Genomic DNA, 24,057 nt, shown 5'->3' on the forward strand with positions numbered 1-24,057 from the left:
CAACAGCTTCCTGCAGGAGGAGAGGTGGAAGTTCGCAGGAGGAGAAGTGATTGTTGACGTCTGTTACTGTCCGCCTCTTCTGTCTGAAGGTTCAGGATGCATACTGGACGAGCACAAATGCACACACACAATAGAATATAGGTGTGCGCACATTACACGGGCCACGTTGGGTAGATATGTGCACAGGCATTATGAACATATTAGGCAGACACGGATACAATAATAGACCATAGACTTATGATATGTGCCCAATACATGGACAAAATATGGCAGTCATGTGGGTGGCGTCTCATATTGCTGTCTGATGATGACAGACAGAAGGTACCTTCCCACACTTGATGGCCAAGGAGGACCCAGTTGCTTGGCAACCTGAAAACATCACCTCCCTTTGTCTATTTGTATTTTGCACTAGATTGCGTCATATGGTTGAGTGATAGAATAGAATCGAATAGAGGTGAAATGAGACAATACAGTTAGGATGCTTAGAGGCTGCAATGGTCAAAGCTGAGTGACGCTTCAAAATATTTCATACAGTGAATCCTTCAGAGATAATGTTAATAATAGCCGTCGTTTCGAATACATTGTGGCAGAATAATGCGTTTATTCTATGGTCCCCCTTAAGAAACACGATTGCAGTCAGAGGGGAAATATTGCGTCCAAAATAACCGTTTTTTACTGCAGTAATGTTGCAGTGTAACTGCAGTTACTGTGCAGTATATATATTTTGAAGCATCATTATTCTGCAATTACTGCGTCCCAAATACCAAAGTCGACTGCAGTTACTGCACTTTTACTGCAGTTTCAAAACTGCACTCTTTTTTTGTAAGGGCTGTTGAATCCTTAATGATATTTAGCCTACATCAGCACACGAGCGTAACATGAACCGTCCAACACAAGTGTCTGTCAAATGATTATGGCTAATAATGCCTGAGTAAATGTATCTATCTAGTAGATACTATCAGCTCTCGCTCAGCCAATTCCTGACTGTGGGTCCCCAAACGAACACAACATCATCTTCACCCACTCGCCATTCACCCGGTATCTAAAAGGTTCCCGAGCAGCGGTTCTTTCGGAGGCATAATTATTTCTCAGCGCAGCTGGAAACACAGAGAGCCGTCCGTCATTAAACAGTGCGTCATAGCCCCCACACGCTTCCGCGTGTCTAAAACTACCGAGACACATTTTCCTTAGTGCTGTTACAGAGGTAAACTTGATATCCATGTCCAAATAGACAACACATTTTTTGGGGAGGTTAGACTGGAAATGTCAGTGCTGCAGTAAACAATTTTCACTCCAAAACATTGTAGCTAGCCTACTCTGTTTCAGAATAACCTGCTTCACTTTGTACACATTTGCTACATTGTTTGTGTAATTGAATCATGGTCTCAAATTATATGACGCGCTATAAATGAGATGCGATACTCTGGCGACCTCTTTTGGATATAAAAAAAAAGTGCATGATCAAAACGCGTGAGACGACCTTAACAAAGATGTCCAATCGTTTCCTCCTCAGGCTATTCGCCAACTTTTCAGAAACGCCCGAACTTTCATTCGGACAACGGAGTGCTCAGTTAGTCGATCCAGTTGCAGTAGGTGGAGCCTGGTGCATGTATGTATAAGGCATAGTGAGGTGTAGAGTAGTTAGTCACACCTAAGGAGAAAAAACTTGCTTTTCTTCTCAAAATAGTGGACTAGCAATTATCTTCCCCGTGGATTCCCCAGGTAAGTCTGCTGCATTCAAATGGCTATTAATCTACAAGGTTTTCCTATTTCCTATGCATTCTGCATGCTGCGCACTCAAAGTGAAATTGTGTTTACTTGTGTTTCTTCTGTGCGCTCAGGGAGAGCGGTTGGCTCCTGCTCTGCTGTTTTACATTAGTGGAGTGCACCAGCTTATGTAATTCATATATTCGTGTTTGGGCGCAATAAACCACCCGAAAACAGTTATCTTGAAATGTGAAAATGTGTCATTGTATAGGATACATAATTACAGCCTATTGCGCATGCATTTGATGTTATGCATGGTAAATAACTGCCTAACTCATTAAAGAAATTGAGTAGTGGCTACTCAAACATATCCAACAGTCAGTAGAACTGAAATCATACAAGTGGTACTAACTCAGATGTCAATAAGATTTCTTATCATTTAATGTTTTTGAGTACTGTTAAACAAATATTATGTTATTGAGTACATTTATTTGTGTTCTGCTAATCTAAAGTTAGAGTTTTTGCAAGTTATGATTAATATTTTAAAGTCCATCTAACATATATTAAATAAGTGGTTCTTACTTAATTCTAATTATGTTTTAAGTATTTGTTTAAAATAATAAAGTAGTAGTCAAACGTCGCAACTTGATTAGTTGCGCTGATATAGAATTGTACATTTTTGTGCAAGTTATTAATATTGAATAGTGCCACGTGGCTCTGTTTTTAGAGGATTGTGGGTAATTCAAAATGTTTAGTCTTTATGATACTTTTACATAATGTTGTATGCATGTTTGAAGAAAGAAACTTATATTTCAAAATAGTATTAAGCAGTCTGTTGTGCTATGAGGTGTAATGGATCGTGATACATGCATATCAAAACCAGCGGATAAATTGACGTTCAATAATGAGACGAGCCATTCCCACCATCAAGAGTGTGCACGTCACCGCCGCTAAGGGCTTGTTTAACATGTGTTGTACAATGGACACATTAACTACATTTGATTCAACTTTCTGTATCCACTAAGGGCTACTGGGAAAGCCAGTTGTCCTAATAATGCTCTCTGTCTCTGCCTCTCAGAATATCCGTTCTAAGATCAGTATTCGTGCTGAGGACAGGCCTAAAGCTATAGAAGCTCAGGTCCTATCTTACAGTGGCAATGTTGCACAGGCCGGAACCTTCAAAGTCAAGCCTGGAGAAATAGTAAGAAACAATTACAGTGGGCTCCAAAATTACAGTTACCCCTGACTGGCAATGCATCAGCCTGCAATGATTAAAGCGCTATCTCCAGTTACTGCTAGAGGAATTAGCATTGTGCCCAACAATGCCTGCGAAGGTGTGTTAACGTGACAAATTGTCAAATACATAAAACAAAGTTGAAATGTAAGACTTGACCACTGAAAATTACTACTTACGCTGGGGGAAAAAAACAAGGTTAATAATTTAAGTAGGGGAGAGCCGGGACGAAAGTAACATGCCCATTTTCTCAGATAAGAGAAGCTAGAATGATGTAGTGAAATCATTAGGTCCCTGCAAAAAAAAAAAAAAGCTAATTCAGACCAGGTTTTGCCGAGTTATCAACAAAACGTGGTTTTGAGCAATGTACGTTAAAAAAAAAACAGACCTGGAAGTGTTTTCCATTGTAGTTGTGTTTAGTTGTTTAAGGATCCAAACATATGTCATTTTCTGAACCCATCTAGTGACTAATTAACAGCATTGGTTTCAAGTATCATGCTAGCTAGTCATGGGTGTTAGCCTGGGAGAAGTTACAGGAGAGACGAAAGTAACACAATGTTAACTGATGACCTGGAATAAAATAAAGTAAACATTTAATCACAGGCCAATGTCTCCTCTAGTTCATATTACTTTTATAATGTTAGAAAATTATGTATGACATCATTAGAATGATGCCTTAATCAATTAACTTGATGGATCAGCTAATCAAACTAATTGCCTTATAGAACAGGGGTGGTCAGCCCTCCTCTTACAGAGCTACTGGGTATGAAACCCAAATATTAACACACCTAATTCAGCTTGAGCATCACCTTCTTAGTAGAACCAGGTGTGTTAGGGCAGGGTTGGAACAAAACCCTGCAGGATGTTAACTCCCCCTGATTTAGGATAAGTCCTTTCAAGGGGTTATTGTAAGGTGATGGCATAATGCCCCAACAGCCAACTACACTGTTAGCTGTTTTTGTAATTTTATCAGTAACTTACTGTATTAATCAACAGTATAATACTGTATAAACTGACTACAGTAGATTACCATAGAATGCACATTTAAACACTGTTCATTTGTTTTACAGCACACTGTAAGACCTTTCTGTAATTTCAACAGTAAAATACTGTAGAATGCACAGTAAAATACCGTAAATGTGTTCTACAGTATTAATTATGGTGCATTGTGGGAAATTGTTGTGGGCGAGGAAAGTCTTTGGCTCACTAACATATTCTAAGGCGTGCCTTGTAAGAGGCTATTTTTCTTTGCACCCGTGACTAAGAATGCTGTACCCCTGCAGACTAAGGTAATATAAGGTCTTTCAGAAATTCTACAAACCTTGTCCTGAAACCCTACAGTAACTTACTGGCCAATTGCTGCCATTAATTTACTGTAATTCATAATACAATACCACATTTTTGGAGTGCCAAAATCCTTTTGAACACTGATGGATGCATGTTATTAGTGTTTCTTACTTATTAACATATTTTGAGGCGTGTCATGTAAGAGGTTATATTTGTTGCACCCGTTAGTGAGAGTGCTGTACCAGTTTAAGTGATATGTGGTATTGATTCCTCAATAATTACATTTGTGTAGGGGACAAATCAGAGCGGCAGCAAGTCATAGATCTGTCGTTGTCATTGAAAGCAAGTCTAAGAAGCAGTAGATCTGTTCTATGTGTGCTATTTCTATGCTTCCCGTTCTTAAGTTTAGTTTTTGCCTCTTTTGGTTTTGTTCAACAATAAAGTACTGTATTGCTGGTTTGCTATATATTTACTGCAGCATACTGTAAATGATGGTGCCTTGTGGAAAAATATTGTGGGAGGAGAAAGAATTGCTGTCTCATTAACATATTTTTAAGGCATGCTTTGGAAGGGGCTATATTTGTTGGACCCGTTAGTGAGAGTCCTGTATCAATTTAAGTCATATGTGGTAGTCGTTATCTAATAATTAAATGTATATAGGGAACAGATCAGAGTGGCAGCGGGTCTTAAAGGTTATGAACAGTCAAACTCATTTGAGAATATTTGAAGGAAACCAGATCAAAGTATGAAAAGTGACTGTTGCTTCTACGTTGATAATGTTTGATCATTAGTTATTGGTCCCCTCCCCCATGTCAAACACTTGGATTCATTATTAAGGGGACAACGTTACATCACCTCTCATTTTAATACACCAATGGTAACATGATATTCCCTAACCTAATTTAAATAAGCACTGCTTTGTAAGCAACATTGGAGAAGGTGTGTTCGCAGAGGGGTGTGGTTTAAATAGCTACTCTACTGGTGCCAAAATTTGACTGTAGCAAATATAATTACAAGTTTACCATATTCATCTATGGGAAAGATACTTATATGCTTCCCCTTTCATCTGTGTCTGGTGTTAGCTAGTTACTGGCTAGCTAGGTCTTCATCTGTGTCTGGTGTTAGCTAGTTACTGGCTAGCTAGGTCTTCATCTGTGTCTGGTGTTAGCTAGTTACTGGCTAGCTAGGTCTTCATCTGTGTCTGGTGTTTGCTAGTAACTGGCTAGCTAGGTCTTCATCTGTGTCTGGTGTTAGCTAGTTACTGGCTAGCTAGGTCTTCATCTGTGTCTGGTGTTAGCTAGTTACTGGCTAGCTAGGTCTTCAGCCAGCATGGAACAAAATGGGGGAAGGGTCGTTCAAAACTCTGACGCAGTTGTCAAGTCAACACATCTGTCAGTGCTGCTGTAAACCGCATCACAAAAGACATGCCAAACGGGAGATGTATACTTTTTTTTTTATATAATTGATGCAATTTCAATGTTTGAGTTGCTTTGCGTGTCACCAAATTAGCTTGAGATGATTTTACTGCAACACTGCTCACTGCATCCAAGTTGCTTGACATAAGGCGTTTCAAAGAGCTGTCAGTCAAGGCTCATGAATATAAGCTCCCTGCCCACTCAGCCTGTCTTTTCAAACTTCCTGGTAGTTACCCATGAGAGAAAAAGTACTTTTCAGAATGTCTGTTCATGACCTTTAAACCATTTACAGTTTTTTGATTTGTAACAAGCATTGCTCAATACTGTGGATACATGTGCAAAACTCTAAATACAGTTATCACAACAACACTCTATGTGGCAACCTGTGGATCATTTGTCATTGCTTTGACACAAAATGCATTCAATGACAACAACTTTCAAATTACATATACTTGTCTCACAAAAACACATTTACCAACAAAACTCTATGTACAGTGGGGGAAAACTAAATTGGTGGCTGACTAAATACTTTTTTCCCCCACTGTAGTTCCACATTTTAGGGAACCAAAAGTATTTGGACAAATTCAATTATATTGTATTAAAGTGGTCAAAAGTTTAGTATTAGTAGAATCTGTCCAAATACTTTTGGTTCCCTAAAATGTGGAACTACAGTGGGGGAAAAAAGTATTTAGTCAGCCACCAATTGTGCAAGTTCTCCCACTTAAAAAGATGAGAGAGGCCTGTAATTTTCATCATAGGTACACGTCAACTATGACAAACAAATTGAGAAAAAAAAATCCAGAAAATCACATTGTAGGATTTTTAATTAATTAATTTGCAAATTATGGTGGAAAATAAGTATTTGGTCACCTACAAACAAGCAAGATTTCTGGCTCTCACAGACCTGTAACTTATTCTTTAAGAGGCTCCTCTGTCCTCCACTCGTTACCTGTATTAATGGCACCTGTTTGAACTTGTTATCAGTATAAAAGACACCTGTCCACAACCTCAAACAGTCACACTCCAAACTCCACTATGGCCAAGACCAAAGAGCTGTCAAAGGACACCAGAAACAAAATTGTAGACCTGCACCAGGCTGGGAAGACTGAATCTGCAATAGGTAAGCAGCTTGCTTTGAAGAAATCAACTGTGGGAGCAATTATTAGGAAATGGAAGACATACAAGACCACTAATAATCTCCCTCGATCTGGGGCTCCATGCAAGATCTCACCCCGTGGGGTCAAAATGATCACAAGAACGGTGAGCAAAAATCCCAGAACCACACGGGGGGACCTAGTGAATGACCTGCAGAGAGCTGGGACCAAAGTAACAAAGCCTACTATCAGTAACACACTATGCCGCCAGGGACTCAAATCCTGCAGTGCGAGACGTGTCCCCCTGCTTAAGCCAGTACATGTCCAGGCTCGTCTGAAGTTTGCTAGAGTGCATTTGGATGATCCAGAAGAGGATTGGGAGAATGTCATATGGTCAGATGAAACCAAAATAGAACTTTTTGGTAAAAACTCAACTCGTCGTGTTTGGAGGACAAAGAATGCTGAGTTGCATCCAAAGAACACCATACCTACTGCGAAGCATGGGGGTGGAAACATCATGCTTTGGGGCTGTTTTTCTGCAAAGGGACCAGGACGACTGATCTGTGTAAAGGAAAGAATGAATGGGGCCATGTATCATGAGATTTTGAGTGAAAACCTCCTTCCATCAGCAAGGGCATTGAAGATGAAACGTGGCTGGGTCTTTCAGCATGACAATGATCCCAAACACACCGCCCGGGCAACGAAGGAGTGGCTTCGTAAGAAGCATTTCAAGGTCCTGGAGTGGCCTAGCCAGTCTCCAGATCTCAACCCAATAGAAAATCTTTGGAGGGAGTTGAAAGTCCGTGTTGCCCAGCGACAGCCCCAAAACATCACTGCTGTAGAGGAGATCTGCATGGAGGAATGGGCCAAAATACCAGCAACAGTGTGTGAAAACCTTGTGAAGACTTACAGAAAACGTTTGACCTGTGTCATTGCCAATAAAGGTTATATAACAAAGTATTGAGAAACTTTTGTTATTGACCAAATACTTATTTTCCACCATAATTTGCAAATAAATTCATTAAAAATCCTACAATGTGATTTTCTGGATTTTTTTTTCTCATTCTGTCTGTCATAGTTGATGTGTACCTATGATGAAAATTACAGGCCTCTCTCATCTTTTTAAGTGGGAGAACTTGCACAATTGGTGGCTGACTAAATACTTTTTCCCCCCACTGTATCTACAGACCATTTTGCAAATGTTAAGATACCCTTATCAAAACTGTTAAACTGTTAAAACTGTGTTTTTTACATTGCTACAGTAAAAGCAAAATAGAAATCCTAAAATAATAATAATAACTCTTAATTATTCACAGCTGATTTTCATTCTACATTACGGAACTGAAGACATACCCAGGTGTTTTCCATTTTTATGTCATTACCATCTCTACAAAAGCGGACATCTTTGGAATATATTTTACATAAACATGGCCCCAGCCAGAGATTGTGTAGTGGCTTACAGAGGTGGGAGAGTTGCCGGGAGAGGCAGAGGATTACGTATCCGTGGTGGAAGACGACTGAGGGGAAGACCCAGAGTTGTAGTGTCAGATGAGATTAGGGCTACAATCATTGATCATGTTGTCAATCATGGTCTATCAATGAGAGATGCTGGTCTCAGAGTGCAGCCAAATTTGCAACGCTCAACTGTGTAATCTATTATAAGAACCTTCCAGCAAACGAACAGGTAAGATATTCATTCTGCATGGGCATCAAACTGTACTGAATATTACTGTAGAGTAGTAAATCGAGCAAAAGCTCTTCGAACCACTTGTGTGTAATTTTATTTCTGTTTTAGGACCCAACGGTTACCAAATGGAGGGGGGAGAGGTAGGATTTTCTCTGCTCAGCAGGAAGCTGTAATTGTTGACATGGTAATTAGCAACAATGCCATAAAACTCAGAGAAATTCAAGAGAGAGTGTTGGCAGACAAAAATACATTTCAAAATGTTGAAAGTGTAAGCACGACAACCATTGCTAGAGTCTTGACAAAGCATCATATCAGCATGAAGCAGGTGTACACTGTTCCCTTTGAGAGGAACTCTGATCGTGTCAAGGAACTCCGGTACCAATATGTCCAGGTAAGATGACTATATCCTGTAATACAGTGCTGTTTATACTGTAAACAAAACCCACCAGAGCACTGCACACTCAGCAGTGATTTCAGTTACAGTATACTGTAATGTAAACTACTGTTATAGAATAACTGTTATGTTGCCCTGTGGATTGACAATATTTTAGAGTGTCATGGAGCTTGAAGCCAACACCCCACATGTTCGTCTTTATGGATGAGGCTGGTTTTAACATGGCCAAAACACGCCGACGTGGAAGGAATGTGATTGGGAAAAGAGCAACAGTGAATGTCCCGGGCCAGAGGGGTGCCAACATCACAATGTGTGCCGCAATATCCTCTGAAGGATTGCTGTTACATAAACCACTAATTGGGCCATACGACACAGAGCGCTTCATTTCATTCATAGATGACCTCTATGGAAGGCTTTTGCCAGGTGAAGAAAGAGGGCAAGTCAGAAGAAATATGGAAACCTGGGTGATTGTATGGGACAATGTGGCATTTCACCACTCCCATGCAGTCACAGAGTGGTTTGCAGCCCATCCCAGGATGGTGTCACTTTTCCTCCCCCCTTACTCTCCCTTCCTCAACCCCATATAATAATTATTTCCCTCATGGAGGTGGAAAGTTTAATGATCAAATGTCACTCTTGGATGCAATGAATGCAGGATGCCTGGATATCTCTGCAGAAGATTGCCAGAGATGGTTCAGGCATGCACAGACATTATTTCCCAGGTGTATTGCGCGAGAGGCCATACGGTGTGATGTGGATGAGAACTTGTGGCCCAATGCAGCAGACAGGGTTGACTAGCATTGTTATGTATCTGTTTCATTTTGACAATATGCTATGCATATTCATAGTGTGTGTATACACTTTGTTTAACAGTACTGTAATTATTTAATTTTGTGTATTTTGGAATTACTCTGCAATTTGCAAAATACAGTCATTTGCAAAAATACAGTAAATTGTATTGAAGCATATTGCAGCCTTTCTGCTTTATTTCTTTACATATCTTGCAGGACATTCTATACAGTACAGGTTTGCCACTCTTCTTTTGTAAAAATATGATATTAAAGACAAATGAACACATTTTCAAGTGGTAGCTGTTTTTAGAGGTTTGTAGGTCATGATACTATGGATGACACAGTGTGCATGTCCTGAGAGACTGTTAACTTTCATTTGGTAGAAAGATTTGCTTTAGAGACATGTAGGATCTGCATTGCCAAGTTGTTTTGATAACTGTATTTAGAGTTTTGCACATGTATCCGCAGTATTGAACAATGCTTTTTAGCAATCGAAAAAAACTGTAATGGTTGAATATTTACCCCTGTCCATTTGCTCTGTTTTGCCCTGTAATCACGGTTAGTTTGGAAGCCTTTATTTAGGCCTCTAGAAGTGCAAGTGATATAAAACAACTAGTATTAATTAACCTGCTTGCTCTAATCCCTTGTAATACAGTAATATACTGTAGAAATAATTTTCTTACAGTTTAATAGTCATTTTACTGTGTTTTCATTGCTCTGGCATCAAGTTACCGTGAATATCTCAGCATTGTATTGGCACTATCTTATCATAAGATATCTTGTTGTAATTATAATTATTTTGAAGACCAATTTATCCTTAACTACAACAACATTTTCAGTAAAGGTTAAAGAAAAGTTTTACTTGCTATGACTATGATGTAAAAAAATTAAATCAACCTTGGTTGAATGCACTGACTGTAAGTTGCTAAGGACAAGAGCATCCACTAAATGACTTAAATGTAAAAATGAAAACGTGCAAAGAACACTGGGTAATATGCCGATGCGCGGCATATTACCCAGTAATGTAATTCCAGTAATATACTGTAAATGAGATTACACTAACATTTTTGGTACCATAAAATGGATTACAGTAGCTGTACTGTAAAATAAATTACAGGAACTTACTGGTCAATTACTGCCAGTAAGTTAATGTACATTTTACAGGAATTGTTTTAGTGTAGCCGTGAAAATTCATTGTTTGCCAACATTTCCAAACACCCAGCAGCATGGTTATTCTACTGTGTTCTCCTTGGAAAGTTAATGATCATCTTTGACCCTTTCCGACTGCTGCCTTCATCAGAAAAGGTTAAGCAAATCCCTCTTCTACATCAAACTAACTGCAGGGTTCAGGCCAGGAGGATGCTGCTGATTCAACACGGTTGTTCTGTGGGCTGTGAAAAAACACTCTCAGCTGCAGCTTCACATCTCCTTGGGATATCTGCCTGACACCAAGGCCATAATTGAGATGCATCGACCCACACACACACTTATCCTGAAAACATATTACTCTGCAGCTTCTCTCTCTCTCTCTCTCTCTCTCTCTCTCTCTCTCTCTCTCTCTCTCTCTCTCTCTCTCTCTCTCTCTCTCTCTCTCTCTCTCTCTCCTCTCTCTCTCTCTCTCTCTCTCTCTCTCTCTCTCTCTCTCTCTCTCTCTCTCTCTCTCTCTCTCTCTCTCTCTCTCTCTCTCTCTCTCTCTCTCTCTCTCTCTCTCTCTCTCTCTCTCTCTCTCTCTCTCTCTCTCTCTCTCGCCAGTTTTAGGTGAGGCCGTCCTAATGAGGACCTCTACTGCAATGTAGTGATTTAGAAGTTGCGCAGTACACACACACACACAAACACACACACACACACACACACACACACTTCCCTACTGTACCCACTTGTCCTCTACTCATACATTTCCGTATTCTGCGTCTCATCGATTTGAGGTGCCATTGGAGCCCAGTCAGCTATAACTCAGGCCCAACACTGATAGAATGAGTGCCAGCTAATTCTAAAGCTGTGTGTATCACTGTGCCAGAGTATTGAAGCTGTGTATCACTGTGCCAGAGTATTGAAGCAGTGTATCACTGTGCCAGAGTATTGAAGTTGTGTATCTCTGTGCCAGAGTATTGAAGCAGTGTATCACTGTGCCAGAGTATTGAAGTTGTGTATCTCTGTGCCAGAGTATTGAAGCTGTGAATCTCTGTGCCACAGGACCTTTCTCTCCCCCCCCAGCTGCCAACATGATGAAGGAGTGCCTCCAGTTCCTCATCGAGCCGGCGACAAAAATCAAGACCCGCCTCAAGGTAGGACCCTCAGACACCTCTCAACTCTCAGACACCTCTCAATAGTACTGATATTTGTCCTTGTCAAGAGAAAGAAAGGATTGGTTCGTTTCCCATCTGTGGTTTATCTGTGTAGTAATTTTCCCTTCACCTTTCCCCTTCTTTTTCTCTCTCATCCATTGCTCTCTCTGTTCTAGGAGTCTCGGAAGAAAGTGCCAAATGAGAAGAAAGAATCTTTAGTGGAGAGTCAGCTGTTCATAATGGAACTGGCCAGGGAACTCAACAAACTGTGCCAGGTACACACATCCACAAAGACACACACACACACACACAAACACACACAAACAACCACTCTCTCTCTACTATATTATCTTCTCAGAGGTCAAAGGTCCTAGCCCACATCTGGACCAGTGAAGACAACTGGCCTCCCGGTGTGTGTAGACAATTCATAGTAGAGTGGGCGGCCGTGCTAGAGAAGAGAGCCCAGGTGAGCACTGATGTTTGAAAGCTGTTTGAAAGTTTTACATTATAAAGCCTTTTTTTTTTCATGAAATATATCCTTTGTCAATGTTTTCTTTGTTGATAAACTATTATTAGACCTTGATATGAGACTTGTTATTGCAGTTTTTACTTCATGACCTCTTTACGGACTCTTTTGATTTAGCAGCCAAGGAGCATGCAGACGGAGCTGCAGGCTGAATGGCCAGAGAAGAGGGACTGGAATGGTCACCTGTTGTGTATGATGGAGACAGTGGGAGAGTATGACATCGGAACCCACAAACGGGTCATCATGGACTGGACACACCAGCTAAGAAACAGACCAGAGGTAAGGAACGTGGGAGGGATTGAGTCACTAGAGTCAAATCAAATCAAATGTATTTATAAAGCCCTTTTTACATCAGCAGATCTCACAAAGTGCATATACAGAAATCCAGCCTAAAACCCCAAACAGCAAGCAATGCAGATGTAGAAGCACGGTGGCTAGGAAAAACTCCCTAGAAAGGCAGGAACCTAGGAAGAAACCTAGAGAAGAACCAGGCTCTGATTGGTGGCAAGTCCTCTTCTGGCTGTGCCCGGTATAAATATAACCCCACACACTTTGCCAAAGCACAGCCCCCACACCACTAGAGGGATATCATCAGACTGCCAACTTACTACCCTGAGACAAGTCTGAGTATAGCCCATGAAGATCTCCTCCACCGCACAAGCCCGAGGGGGGCGCAAAACCGGCCAGGAAGATCATGTCAGTGACTCAACCCACTCAAGTCAAGTATAACGAAACAAGCCTGGCACGACGTGATGCACCCCTCCTAGGGACGGCATGGAAGAGCCCTAGTAAGCCAGTGACTCAGCCCCCGTAATAGGGTCAGAGGCAGAGAATCCCAGTGTCCCAACATATCACTAAAGTGGTTTACTACGCTACTACTTGTTGACAAATTGACAAAGACGCATTGTTGTCCTTCTTTATCTAATTTATTCTCTGGCACAGCGAGTAGTTTACGGTTATCAGAGCTGTCGCTATCCCTTGGCCCTTTTCTTTCTTTCTTTCTTTCTTTCTTTCTTTCTTTCTTTCTTTCTTTCTTTCTTTCTTTCTTTCTTTATCTCTCTCGCTCTCTCTCCCTCTCCTTCCATTTCTGCCTCTGTCAGATTCCAAGGCTGTCACACCTCTTTGATTAAAGACTTGCTGTTGCTCCAATTACACTCCCCCCCTCCCTCTCTCTATCCCTCCGTCTCTGTGATTAAGGAGCTGCTCTCTGTCCCAGTTCATCCTCATCTCTCCCGTGTTGCATTAGTGTGCATGGGTCATTCTACAGATTCGGTGACATTTCAGTATTGTCAGTGTCCCAAGATGTACTAGTGTTATAACTTGTCAGAACATTTATCAAACTACACTTAAATTACAACATTTCAAAGTTTTACATGTTTTTAATATGGAGTAGAGAATATGATTTTAAACAGAGATGAATTTCAATACTTATATGTTTGCTTTTCTTAGGAGTATTAAGAATTTCGCCTGTCCCTATTGACCATCATGCAAATGGCGTGACTCATTTTGAGTACACAGTGTTAAATAATAATGCTTTTTTTTTGTTAAATTAATTGTATATGCCCCCTTATTATGCATAATCCATTTTCTCAGCATAAGACATTTTATTTTCTGAGAAATTCAGGCTTTTACCCCTGTCCTTGTATTTCTTTCAACCCCGTAACGCAACAATACCCCCACTCACAATTAAATAATGGTTTGATCCTGTGGACATCATTTATGAGGAAGTGACATCATACAAGTCTTCAGAGAAGCCTGGTGTGACAAGTGGTAAGCTGCTCTCTCACTTTTTATAAATATTTCATGTTTTTTAAGCACATATGGGCTTTGTCAATCTCAGGTATTCAACTCTGTTGGGGGGGGGGGAATTCATAGTTAAGATTTTACCAAGAATTGTTTTTATAGCTATGAAGTATAACAATGTATTTTGTTGAATAAGGCCATGTGGCACACTGCTAGCTGCTAGCATCCCGAATTAGCAACAGATTAGCACAAAATCTTCAACCCTGTCACATTCAACCCCATCACATTTTTCAATGTTACGGGGTTGAATGGCTGTTACAGGGTTGAATAGCTGTTAAATCTTAGCAATATTTAATGTATATTGCTTAATACCAATCATATTTTCTTGTTGAATGTTTGTTGTTTACGGTTTTACAGTATCAACTAAAAGTACGAGGAATTTTTGAAAATAATAACTTAAAAAAAGTGACAATTAATTTGTTCTCTCTCCTATATACATTGACATATTTAGGAGTATTATCTGCAAGTTCATGTTCATTTTACTACATAGTGATTAAAAGGATACAATATTTAGTCTTGAAGAGTAAGCAGGTCATTGACTTGACCTTGACCTACAATTTCAGATTCAACAATGGAAAAAACAGCAGCAGAAAGGAAACACACATAGAGAGGAAGGTGAGGGACATCCGCGCGCCGGTGGTCAGGTAATTCTCCTGGACATGGGAAGGGAGCACCAGATGGTGTTGGTGCAACCCTAAAAAGAACCGCAGACAGGCTGATAAGTCAAGGATGTGACATCCCAAATGCTCATACTCTGTACAGGGTCTTAGAGGAGAACAACACTGCCATCAAGCTTTGCTTCATTGAAGACGAGGCCATCGAGAAAGCCGTCCAAGGTATGCCAGCCAATTTGCCAGTAGTTCCATCCACAATGCGGATCCACCAAGTTGTTTGTGTGGCTGCAAGGCAAATTGCACAAATTGCCAAATTGTGATGTAAGCTGTATGTGCACAGTCCACAACAAGAAACTGGAATGCCAGTGTTTCAATACACAACATTTCACATTTACCCCTAAAGTTACATCAGTCGTGTCACAGAGGGAGGTTGATTGGGCAAATCCAGACATATGCGGGAAATGGTGCGTGGCCAAATATGATGACGATTTCTATCCCGGAATAATTCTAGCCACAGATGAATCCCATGTGCAGGTCAAATGCATGTGCTGTGCTGGACCAAATAGGTACTTCTGGCCACTTCTTGATGATATCCTGTGGTATCCATTTGAGGACATCTTGGAACACATTGATCCCCCTAAACCGGTGACTTCTAGGCACATGGAAATACAGAAGGAAGTGTGGGCTAGGCTCTCTCAGTAAAAATGGTGAACAAACTGTAGGCTTACCTATAGGTTATTAATGTTAAGATGTTTGCTTAATGTTCAAACATTCAAACAACACAGACATTCCTGCCATTACTCTGGATATTTCTATGAAATCAATGAAAATGTTGTAACTGTTGTTAGTTTATTAATGTGTTTTAATCTGTCTAGATTTCATCTTGATTGTTTAAACTTTAAAAGCTATGTTGACAGTAGTTTAAAATGTTAAAAAATGGCAACATGTGACCTATATAGGTTATCAATGTTAAGATGTTTGCTCAATGTTCAAACAGACTCCTGCCATTATCAGATGGATATTTTTATGAAATCAATGAAATGTTGTTACTGTTATTAGTTCATTAATGTGTTTTACTCTGTCTAGCTTTCATCTAGATTCTTTAGATTTTAAAAGCTATGTTGACAGTAGGTTTAAAAATGTTTAAAATGTTTAAAAAATGGCAACATGTTAGTGATCTCAAAAGATAAAACATATGACACGTGATGCTTTTCACTCAACCCTGTTACATGATTTTCAACCCTGTTGCGGTGCATTCATCCCTGTTACAAGATTATTTTTTTACATTTTTGTATTAAATACACAAAATATAACATCAATAGTGTTTTTATTGTGTGTATTAAATCAGGGTAAATAAGGCTATTTCAATTTTGTCAGGAATTACGCAGCATTCTTGCACATTTCTTGCGAAAATGTGGAGTTAGATTAGAAATTTCTTCATCGTAAACTGGAAAGGATGGTGCTGGTCAGTTTTTCTTGATTTTCTCTTTAATTACAATATGCCATTATTTACAAGGGACATCTAAACTGTGAGATTATGCCAGAAGCTGATCTCAAGCTTATTGGAAAAATGAATAGTTGAATAACAAAATGACTGTGACGGGGTTGAATTAAATTGGGACTTGTTTGAGAAAATAATACAGAATAATAACTTAATACTCTACATTGAGATGGGAAAAGGTATTTTCTATCAAGTACACACATTACTTTGTCACATCAAATAAAAAAAAGCTTAAGATTTGAATGTTCATTGTTTCATCCTCCTCAATCACAAAAGGCACCGAATCTGTAGAATGACCCGCATATGAAGGACTTATTATGTAGCTATGTATTCAGAGGGAGACTCCTCCTCCTCCCTCCTACCTTTCTTCTTTTCATTTCTTAGTGTATAAAGTAAAAACCATATGGACTTACCTCCCTCTAGCCCAGTATCTGGCCCGGTGAGGCCGTATTGATGACGTTGGATGATCTGGAGTTCCAGTGGAGGAGGGGCCGTCTGCCGAACCTTCTCCCAGCCATGGAGCTGGTCATGTGGGTCGTGCTGAGTGCAGACAGCCCTGACAAGGTGTGTGTGTTTCTATGAGTGAACCAACAAAAATAATAACACCATTGCCTTTCTTGAAATAACACTCGCACTTTTATTTTCTTACTTGCACTGAATTTGCTGGTAGCTACTTATTGAGGAAAATATTTGCTTACTACGACTGTGAAATGCAGATGTCTTTCTAAGCTATCTTAAGATGAATGCACTACACACTAAAAACAAATGGCTCTATACAGTGCCAAATAAGGGTTCTTTGACTTGTAACCATAGCAATATGGAAACTTTTTTTGAATGTTCTATGAAGAACCATGCTCAGAAGTTTCTAAATGGAACCTGTATGGTGCTATAAATAACCCTTTCCTAAGGTTCTATAAAGAACCTTAAAAAGAAGGTTCTATATAGCACCAAAAAAGGGTTCTGCTACGTGTACAACCCTTTTTGGGGCTAAATAGAACCCATTTTTATGGTTCTTGATATAACCTTCATGGATAATGGTTCTATAAAGAACCTTCCTTAATCTCAAGGTTCTTTGTAGAACCATACAGGTTTTTTTTATTCTGTTTTAATAGCCATATTATGTTGTTAATAAGCCAAAGGTTTTTATTATTTCATTTATTAACAAGTTGAATCAGGTGTGCCAGCTCTGGAATAGCTGGGTTCCCGTGAAGATAATTGAGAACCACTGACTTAGTCAACCATTCTCAATTGATTCAAGCCATACATGAGTCTTTCACAAGACTCTGTCACTGGCCATAGTCAGACAAAACATTTAATAATGTAACACAACACATCAGATAAACTGGAATGACACTCTCACTCGCGGTTGCACAAAAAGAGCTGTGCACAAACCACTCCCCAAAATATTAGAATGAGTCTCCGCCCCTACATTTTAATTATCACTAAAAGAGGAAAGAACCCTTTTTTGAACTGCAAGGAACATTGAAGGGCTCAAATGGTTCTTTGGGTCAGTATGGTTCCACATAGAACCATCACCTTTCCAAAGAACCCTTGAGGAACCATCATTTTTTAGTGTGTAACTGTAAGTCACTCTGGATAACAGCATCTACTAAATGACTAAATTGTTATAATTATTCATCAATTAAATCTGCATGATTAGATACACATCCCGCAGATAAACTCACTCAAGCCTATCCTCTGTGTCTGCAGGAGGACGTAACCAAACAGTGGCTGATCAGAAAACAGAGGAGTCAGAAGATCGGTGTGTAGAGCTTTGACACATTGAAGTCATCAAGAAAGCTTTAGGCCTAGATTCTATCAGATCAAGAGTTAACCGGGGATGGACGACGCCCGCATAGCAAGTGTTTGGGTGGCGCCGGAAGTGGAACTGAGTTGGAGCTGTCATATCAGTGAGCAGCTGCTCATGTGGTCGTTGTCAAGAAGCCACACCCATCCCGCTCGCGTTAGACGTTCAGAACGAGAAAGTGTAGGTTACGTACAAACAATGGCCATCAAAATGAAATGAAATACTGATGATTTCTAGAAGCCTAATCAAGGTGTAGATTACATTCCAAGTGTTCGAACTTGTAAACACGGCCGCATGGGATTTCTAAATGTGACTCCGTGCAGCCAATGGCAACGTCCACAATAGGTATAATGGGTGTATTCGATTATGCTGAACCGCGGGGAAGGCCCTTCATGTCATTGGGTGAAAGTGGGGAGGGAGGAGCGCCCTTCTCAAATCGAACTGTTATCTGTGCCGCTTGGTCATTTTGTCAACAAGGCAGCATGGTAGATTGTCCAGAAACATACAGTTGAAGTCGGAAGTTTACATATACTAAGTTGACTGTGCCTTTAAACAGCTTGGAAAATTCCAGAAAATGATGTCATGGCTTTAGAAGCTTCTGATAGGCTAATTGACATCTGAGTTTAAATGTATTTGGCTAAGGTGTATGTAATCTTCCGACTTCAACTGTACATCTCTTTTTTCATAAAATACATATTAACATGTTATTGTGATGGGGAAACTAAGCTTCCTGAAGCATTGAGGTTTTCCAGCCAATTGTGTCGAAAATAGGTTCATTATTCGAGGCTTTGATAAAACACAGTGTACACTAGTGGCACCTGCTGGTCAAAATAATTTAGAGCAGCCAAATTATTATAGACAACGTCCCACACCCCGTAGCGCGTACACAAGGTAGCCTTTTTGTCTTCTACCAAACCAATACCAAACCAATCAGGTGGTTGTTCAACAAAACGAAGCTTCGGACGTCATTGATCACGTGCTTCTGATAAAGTGATACAGGCATCGGCACGCTGCTTCAAAGTACACTGCTTAGCGATTTCGACGCATACCTCAGAGCTCCGGCATCAAACGTAACATCACTAGAATTTTCTAAGTAGTTTGCATTGGGAAGACAGATAAAGCGTTTTTATCAAAAGCAATCACTTTTGCATTGAAAAACACGGAATCCTACTAATTACTACACGTGCTTAATTACGTCACTTTTGTTTTGAGCCGACTACGTCGTCGGACAGAGCGGGGCACCTGGCACACGCCCGGGAGGCAATCAACCTTCACCCGATGCAAATCACGCCAACACGGGTGCCCAGATTAATCGAACCCCCTCATTACTGGGAGCCACTTCTGGATTTGACCGCTCTAACGCAGTTCCAGCTCCGACACCGCCAAAACAACAGCTATGCAGGTGTCGGCTAGCGCAAATCTGATTGAATCTTGCCCTTACACAAGTGTTACAGCAATCAGTGACAGAGAGCTGTTGGAGATCACAGGTGTGTCAATGTGTGACAATGAGAGCTGATTATGCCAATGAGAGCTGATTATGCCACTAAGTAAGATGACGGGTAATATTAAATCAGTGCTCAAGAGATCACATCAGATTCATAGAATTTATGATGGACAAATCAATCGGTCAGCCTTTGATTGCCATTAGGGCGACATCCCAGCAAACATGACCCCATCGGCCCCATGTGGGTATTCGCCTGACACAGGCTAGCCAGTGCCTCCAGGATTTCGCAGGTTGTTTTTGGTGATATTTGCTTGCAAAATTGCTTGATTTTTCTGCGGCAATTCTGACATTTCGCATGGCAATATGCAATGATTTTCTCCAATATGTCACGACAAGGGAAAAAGTGTTGTTGACGTGTGGCTTGATTGATCAATATTATGCGGTGAATGTGCAGTGATTGGTTGAAATTGCTAGCCCTCTTTTTGTACTGCAGTGATGGGTCAGTTTTATGCGATAATATTACAATGATTTGTCTGTTTTATGCGGAAATAGTGTGGTGATTTATCAAATTTGCAAGCCCTCGCCTCGCATAATATGCAGGGAATTGTTGATTTTGCTAAACGATTTGCTATTGCAGAATCACGGAATCCTGGAGTGACGGGCACACTAAGCCTACACCAGCCCAACACAGGCTAGACTACACCAGCCCAACACAGGCTAGGCTACACCAGCCCAACACAGGCTAGCCCAAGTCCTGCTACTTCACAACGTAGAGGCAGGGGCTTATTAGAATATTTGGGGCATGGTTTGCACACATTTATTTTTGTGCAACCGTTACTGAGAATGTCGTTCCAGTTTAAGTGTTCTGTTGTGTGATGCCCAAATTGTTTTTGGTCTTGTACACTGCCACTGATGAAGTTTTCAAAAATACTTAAATAAGTGCATGTGACATATGTGAAACTAAACAGTTTTTCTTGTCAAAATATACAGTGAGGGAAAAAAGTATTTGATCCCCTGCTAATTTTGTATGTTTGCCCACTGACAAAGAAATGATCAGTCTATAATTTTAATGGTAGGTTTATTTGAACAGGGAGAGACAGAATAACAACAAAAAAATCCAGAAAAACGCATGTCAAAAATGTTATAAATTGATTTGCATTTTAATGAGGGAAATAAGTATTTGACCCCCTCTCAATCAGAAAGATTTCTGGCTCCCAGGTGTATTTTATAGAGGTAACGAGCTGAGATTAGGAGCACACTCTTAAAGGGATTTTGTTGTTGTTATTCTGTCTCTCACTGTTCAAATAAACCTACCATTAAAATTATAGACTGATCATGTCTTTGTCAGTGTGCAAATGTACAAAATCAGCAGGGGATCAAATACTTTTTTCCCTCACTGTATGTATGATAGTAACAACGTAACACATTCACTAAATACCTTTTAATGCTTCAAAATGTTAAAATGTATGCATTGAATTGTAATAAATACATTCCTATTAAATAATAGATTAAAACATATACATTGGCACAGGGTGTGCAGCCCAAATGGGGCCATTATTTTAGCCCACATTGGGCCGATATCATGCCAATGTGGGGCATGTTTGCTGGGAAAAGACAGACGTTTTTCAGGCAAAGTGAGGGCTGCCCTCACCAGATATGTGCTGCCCACGCTGGACCAATGCCTTGGGGGCCAATGTGGAGCCCATCAGCCTACATGGGGCCAATATTTTAGCCCGCATTGGGGGCCCACATTGGGGGCCCACATTGTGCCAATGTGGGCATGTTTGCTGGGATGGTTGATGAATCACTTGAAGTGCTGCCAATTGGTATTGATGAAACATTTTAAAGAAGCGGAATGGACAATCATGCCTGAGAACTTGGCGTTTAAGAAACAGAAAATGGGTTAAGATTGAACTTTGACAGTATTTTAACCCCAGTTTTGTTTACACTTTCAGATGCAGCCTGCTACATTCCCCACAATGGTATGTGAAACTAATGCTGGACTACATTTTTATTGAGGAGTAAAGTAAGCTGTAAATACAGTCATCCTTTTTCTTACCCTAACAACAACTTATTTTCTCAGTATGGAACTGGATCTGTGATGCTGCAGAGGAAGTGACCCTTGACCCCAAGACAGCCAACCCTGACCTCCTCATCTCTGATGACGCCAAGCGCATGCGCTGTGGCCTGGAGCAGCAAGACATCCCTAATTGCATGCGCCGCTTCGACGGCTGGTGGTTGTGCGCTCTGGGAAACGAGGGCTACGTCTCTGGGCGCCATTACTGGGAAGTCGAAGTGGGCGACCGGGACTGGCGGCTGGGCGTGGCTAAAGCCTCCGCCCGGAGGAAGGGTTACAGTGCCCTCAACACACAGACGGGCTACCTCACCCTGAGGCTGGAGAGGGGCTCGGACCTCAAGGCCCTGACGGTGCCCTCCACCCCACTGCCCCAGATGCTGGTCCCCAGGAAGGTGGGGGTCTACCTGGACTATGAGCAGGGCCAGCTCTCCTTCTACGATGTGGAGAAGAGGTCCCACATCTACACGTACAACGAGACCTTCACAGAGAGAATGTTCCCCGTGTTTGGGACTGTAGAGGTGGTGAGGGATCTGGTGATCAGGCCGGCACAGACCAGGGAACCCTGCCTCTGCCCTGGACCCTGTCTCTGGTGATAACGTATTACAGTGTTCTTCAAACCTGGTCCTGGAGAGCTAGCTTGGAATCCACACTGAATATTGTAAATGTAGCAATATTCAGTGTAAATTCCAGGCTAGTGGAGTGCAGGCTTTTGTTCTAGTCCAGCACTGTCACACCTGATTCGATGGTGTGATGATTAGTTGATTGGTTCATTCAGGTGTATTAAAACTAGGCTGGAACAAATGCATGCACTCCTTAGGACCTGGGCTGAAGAACAATCATTACCCCCACCCTGTTACACTTTTTATTACAGTGCCTTCATGCCACAGTACTTCAGGGTACAAAGGAACTGTAAAAGAAAGTGCTGCCCAAATTACCCAAAAGATTGGACGTAGTTGATATGTAGTTCAGCAAGAGCTTGCACACAGAAGACAGACACAGAGAGAGAGACAGAGACAGACAGAAACCGACAGACAGACAGAAACCGACAGACAGACAGAAACCGACAGACAGACAGACAGACAGACAGACAGACAGACAGACAGACCGGTCGTTGTGGGGAAAGACAGAGCATGCAGTAGTTCATTCTTCCTCTCGGATTCTCTGACTCCACTCTCCAGCTTGCCAGAGTCTCATAACGTGTATCAGTCTATTTTTGGAAGTTGCGGTTGATATTGACAGTGTGTATAATGGTCTGATAACAATGCTTTTTTTTCCAGTCATCAATAAATTAAGAAAAATCGGTTTGTGGTCTACAAAGGTGTGACATTAGGGTTGCAAAGGGAGGGTATATTTACATTTACATTTTAGTCATTTAGCAGACGCTCTTATCCAGAGCGACTTACAGTTAGTGAGTGCATACATTATTTTAGTTTTTTTTAGTTTTCATACTGCCCCCCCCCCGTGGGAATCGAAACCCACAACCCTGGCGTTGCAAACGCCATGCTCTACCAACTGAGCTTCATCCCTGCCAGCCATTCCCTCCCCTACCCTGGACGACGCTTGGCCAATTGTGCGCCGCCCCATGGGTCTATTACTGGTAACTTTCAAAGTTTACCAGTAAACTACCAGAATTTTTGTAACTTTCAAGGATTTTCATCACATTACATCTAGTGGCCTTTATGGGTACTTCAGATTATCACAGGTGTCTGTATTTATCTCTGGTCCTCTATGTGGCCTTATCACATGTAAAATAATATAGAAAATAATCAAAATAATAAATAATAAAATAAGATGATTTTAAAATAAAAAATGAATGACAAAGCTGTAAAACCTGATCCTAAATATTACCCATCAACTTAGTCAATAGCATTGATGTTTAATATGAGGGTTTCAGCATTAAACATGCTTTATATTATTTACACCCTTTTATTTATTTTACTAATGTCAACATGTCTTTGTTGTAAATGTTTCGGCGCCAAACTGGTGGCGGTTGGGAAAAAAAGTAAATAGTGGGAAGAGTTAATTGAAAATAGAGTTGGGGCTCTATTAAATCAGGATCCTGGCATTATACGTAAAGCGGACGTTGCCATTGGCTGCACAGAGTTGCATTAAGGGAAAATCACATGCAGCCTTCTTTACAAGTTCGAACACTGGAATGCGAGATGTAATCTAAACCTTTGATTAGGCTCATTAGAAATCCTATTTATTTTGTTTAATGATTTTCAATTTGAGCATAATTATTTATAGCGTAAGACTTTCTCGTTCTAAACTTTTGAAGCTAGTGGGATGGATGTGGCTTGCTGACGGTGATCACAAACAGCTGCTCACCGATTTGAAAGCTCCAACGCTCTCGCCGGTTAACGCTTCATCTGATTGAATCTAGACCTTCAT

The 24,057-nt window shown here is 40.7% G+C and overlaps 1 protein-coding gene across 1 annotated transcript; it reads left to right on the forward strand.

The window, feature by feature from the left end:
- Positions 1-1,582: 1,582 nt before the first annotated feature.
- On the forward strand, positions 1,583-22,967 carry LOC311106920 (butyrophilin subfamily 1 member A1-like). The gene is made up of 9 exons (XM_084149312.1): positions 1,583-1,722; positions 11,803-11,894; positions 12,071-12,169; positions 12,253-12,360; positions 12,538-12,699; positions 16,762-16,902; positions 18,049-18,100; positions 21,545-21,571; positions 21,673-22,967. The coding sequence occupies exons 2-9, from the start codon at positions 11,832-11,834 to the stop codon at positions 22,257-22,259; spliced, it is 1,239 nt and encodes a 412-aa protein (XP_084005438.1). The 5' UTR covers positions 1,583-1,722; positions 11,803-11,831; the 3' UTR covers positions 22,260-22,967.
- Positions 22,968-24,057: the final 1,090 nt, after the last annotated feature.

This window comes from Coregonus lavaretus (genome assembly GCF_964263955.1).
Source record: "Coregonus lavaretus genome assembly, chromosome: 1".
NCBI classification, from domain to species: Eukaryota; Metazoa; Chordata; class Actinopteri; order Salmoniformes; family Salmonidae; genus Coregonus; species Coregonus lavaretus.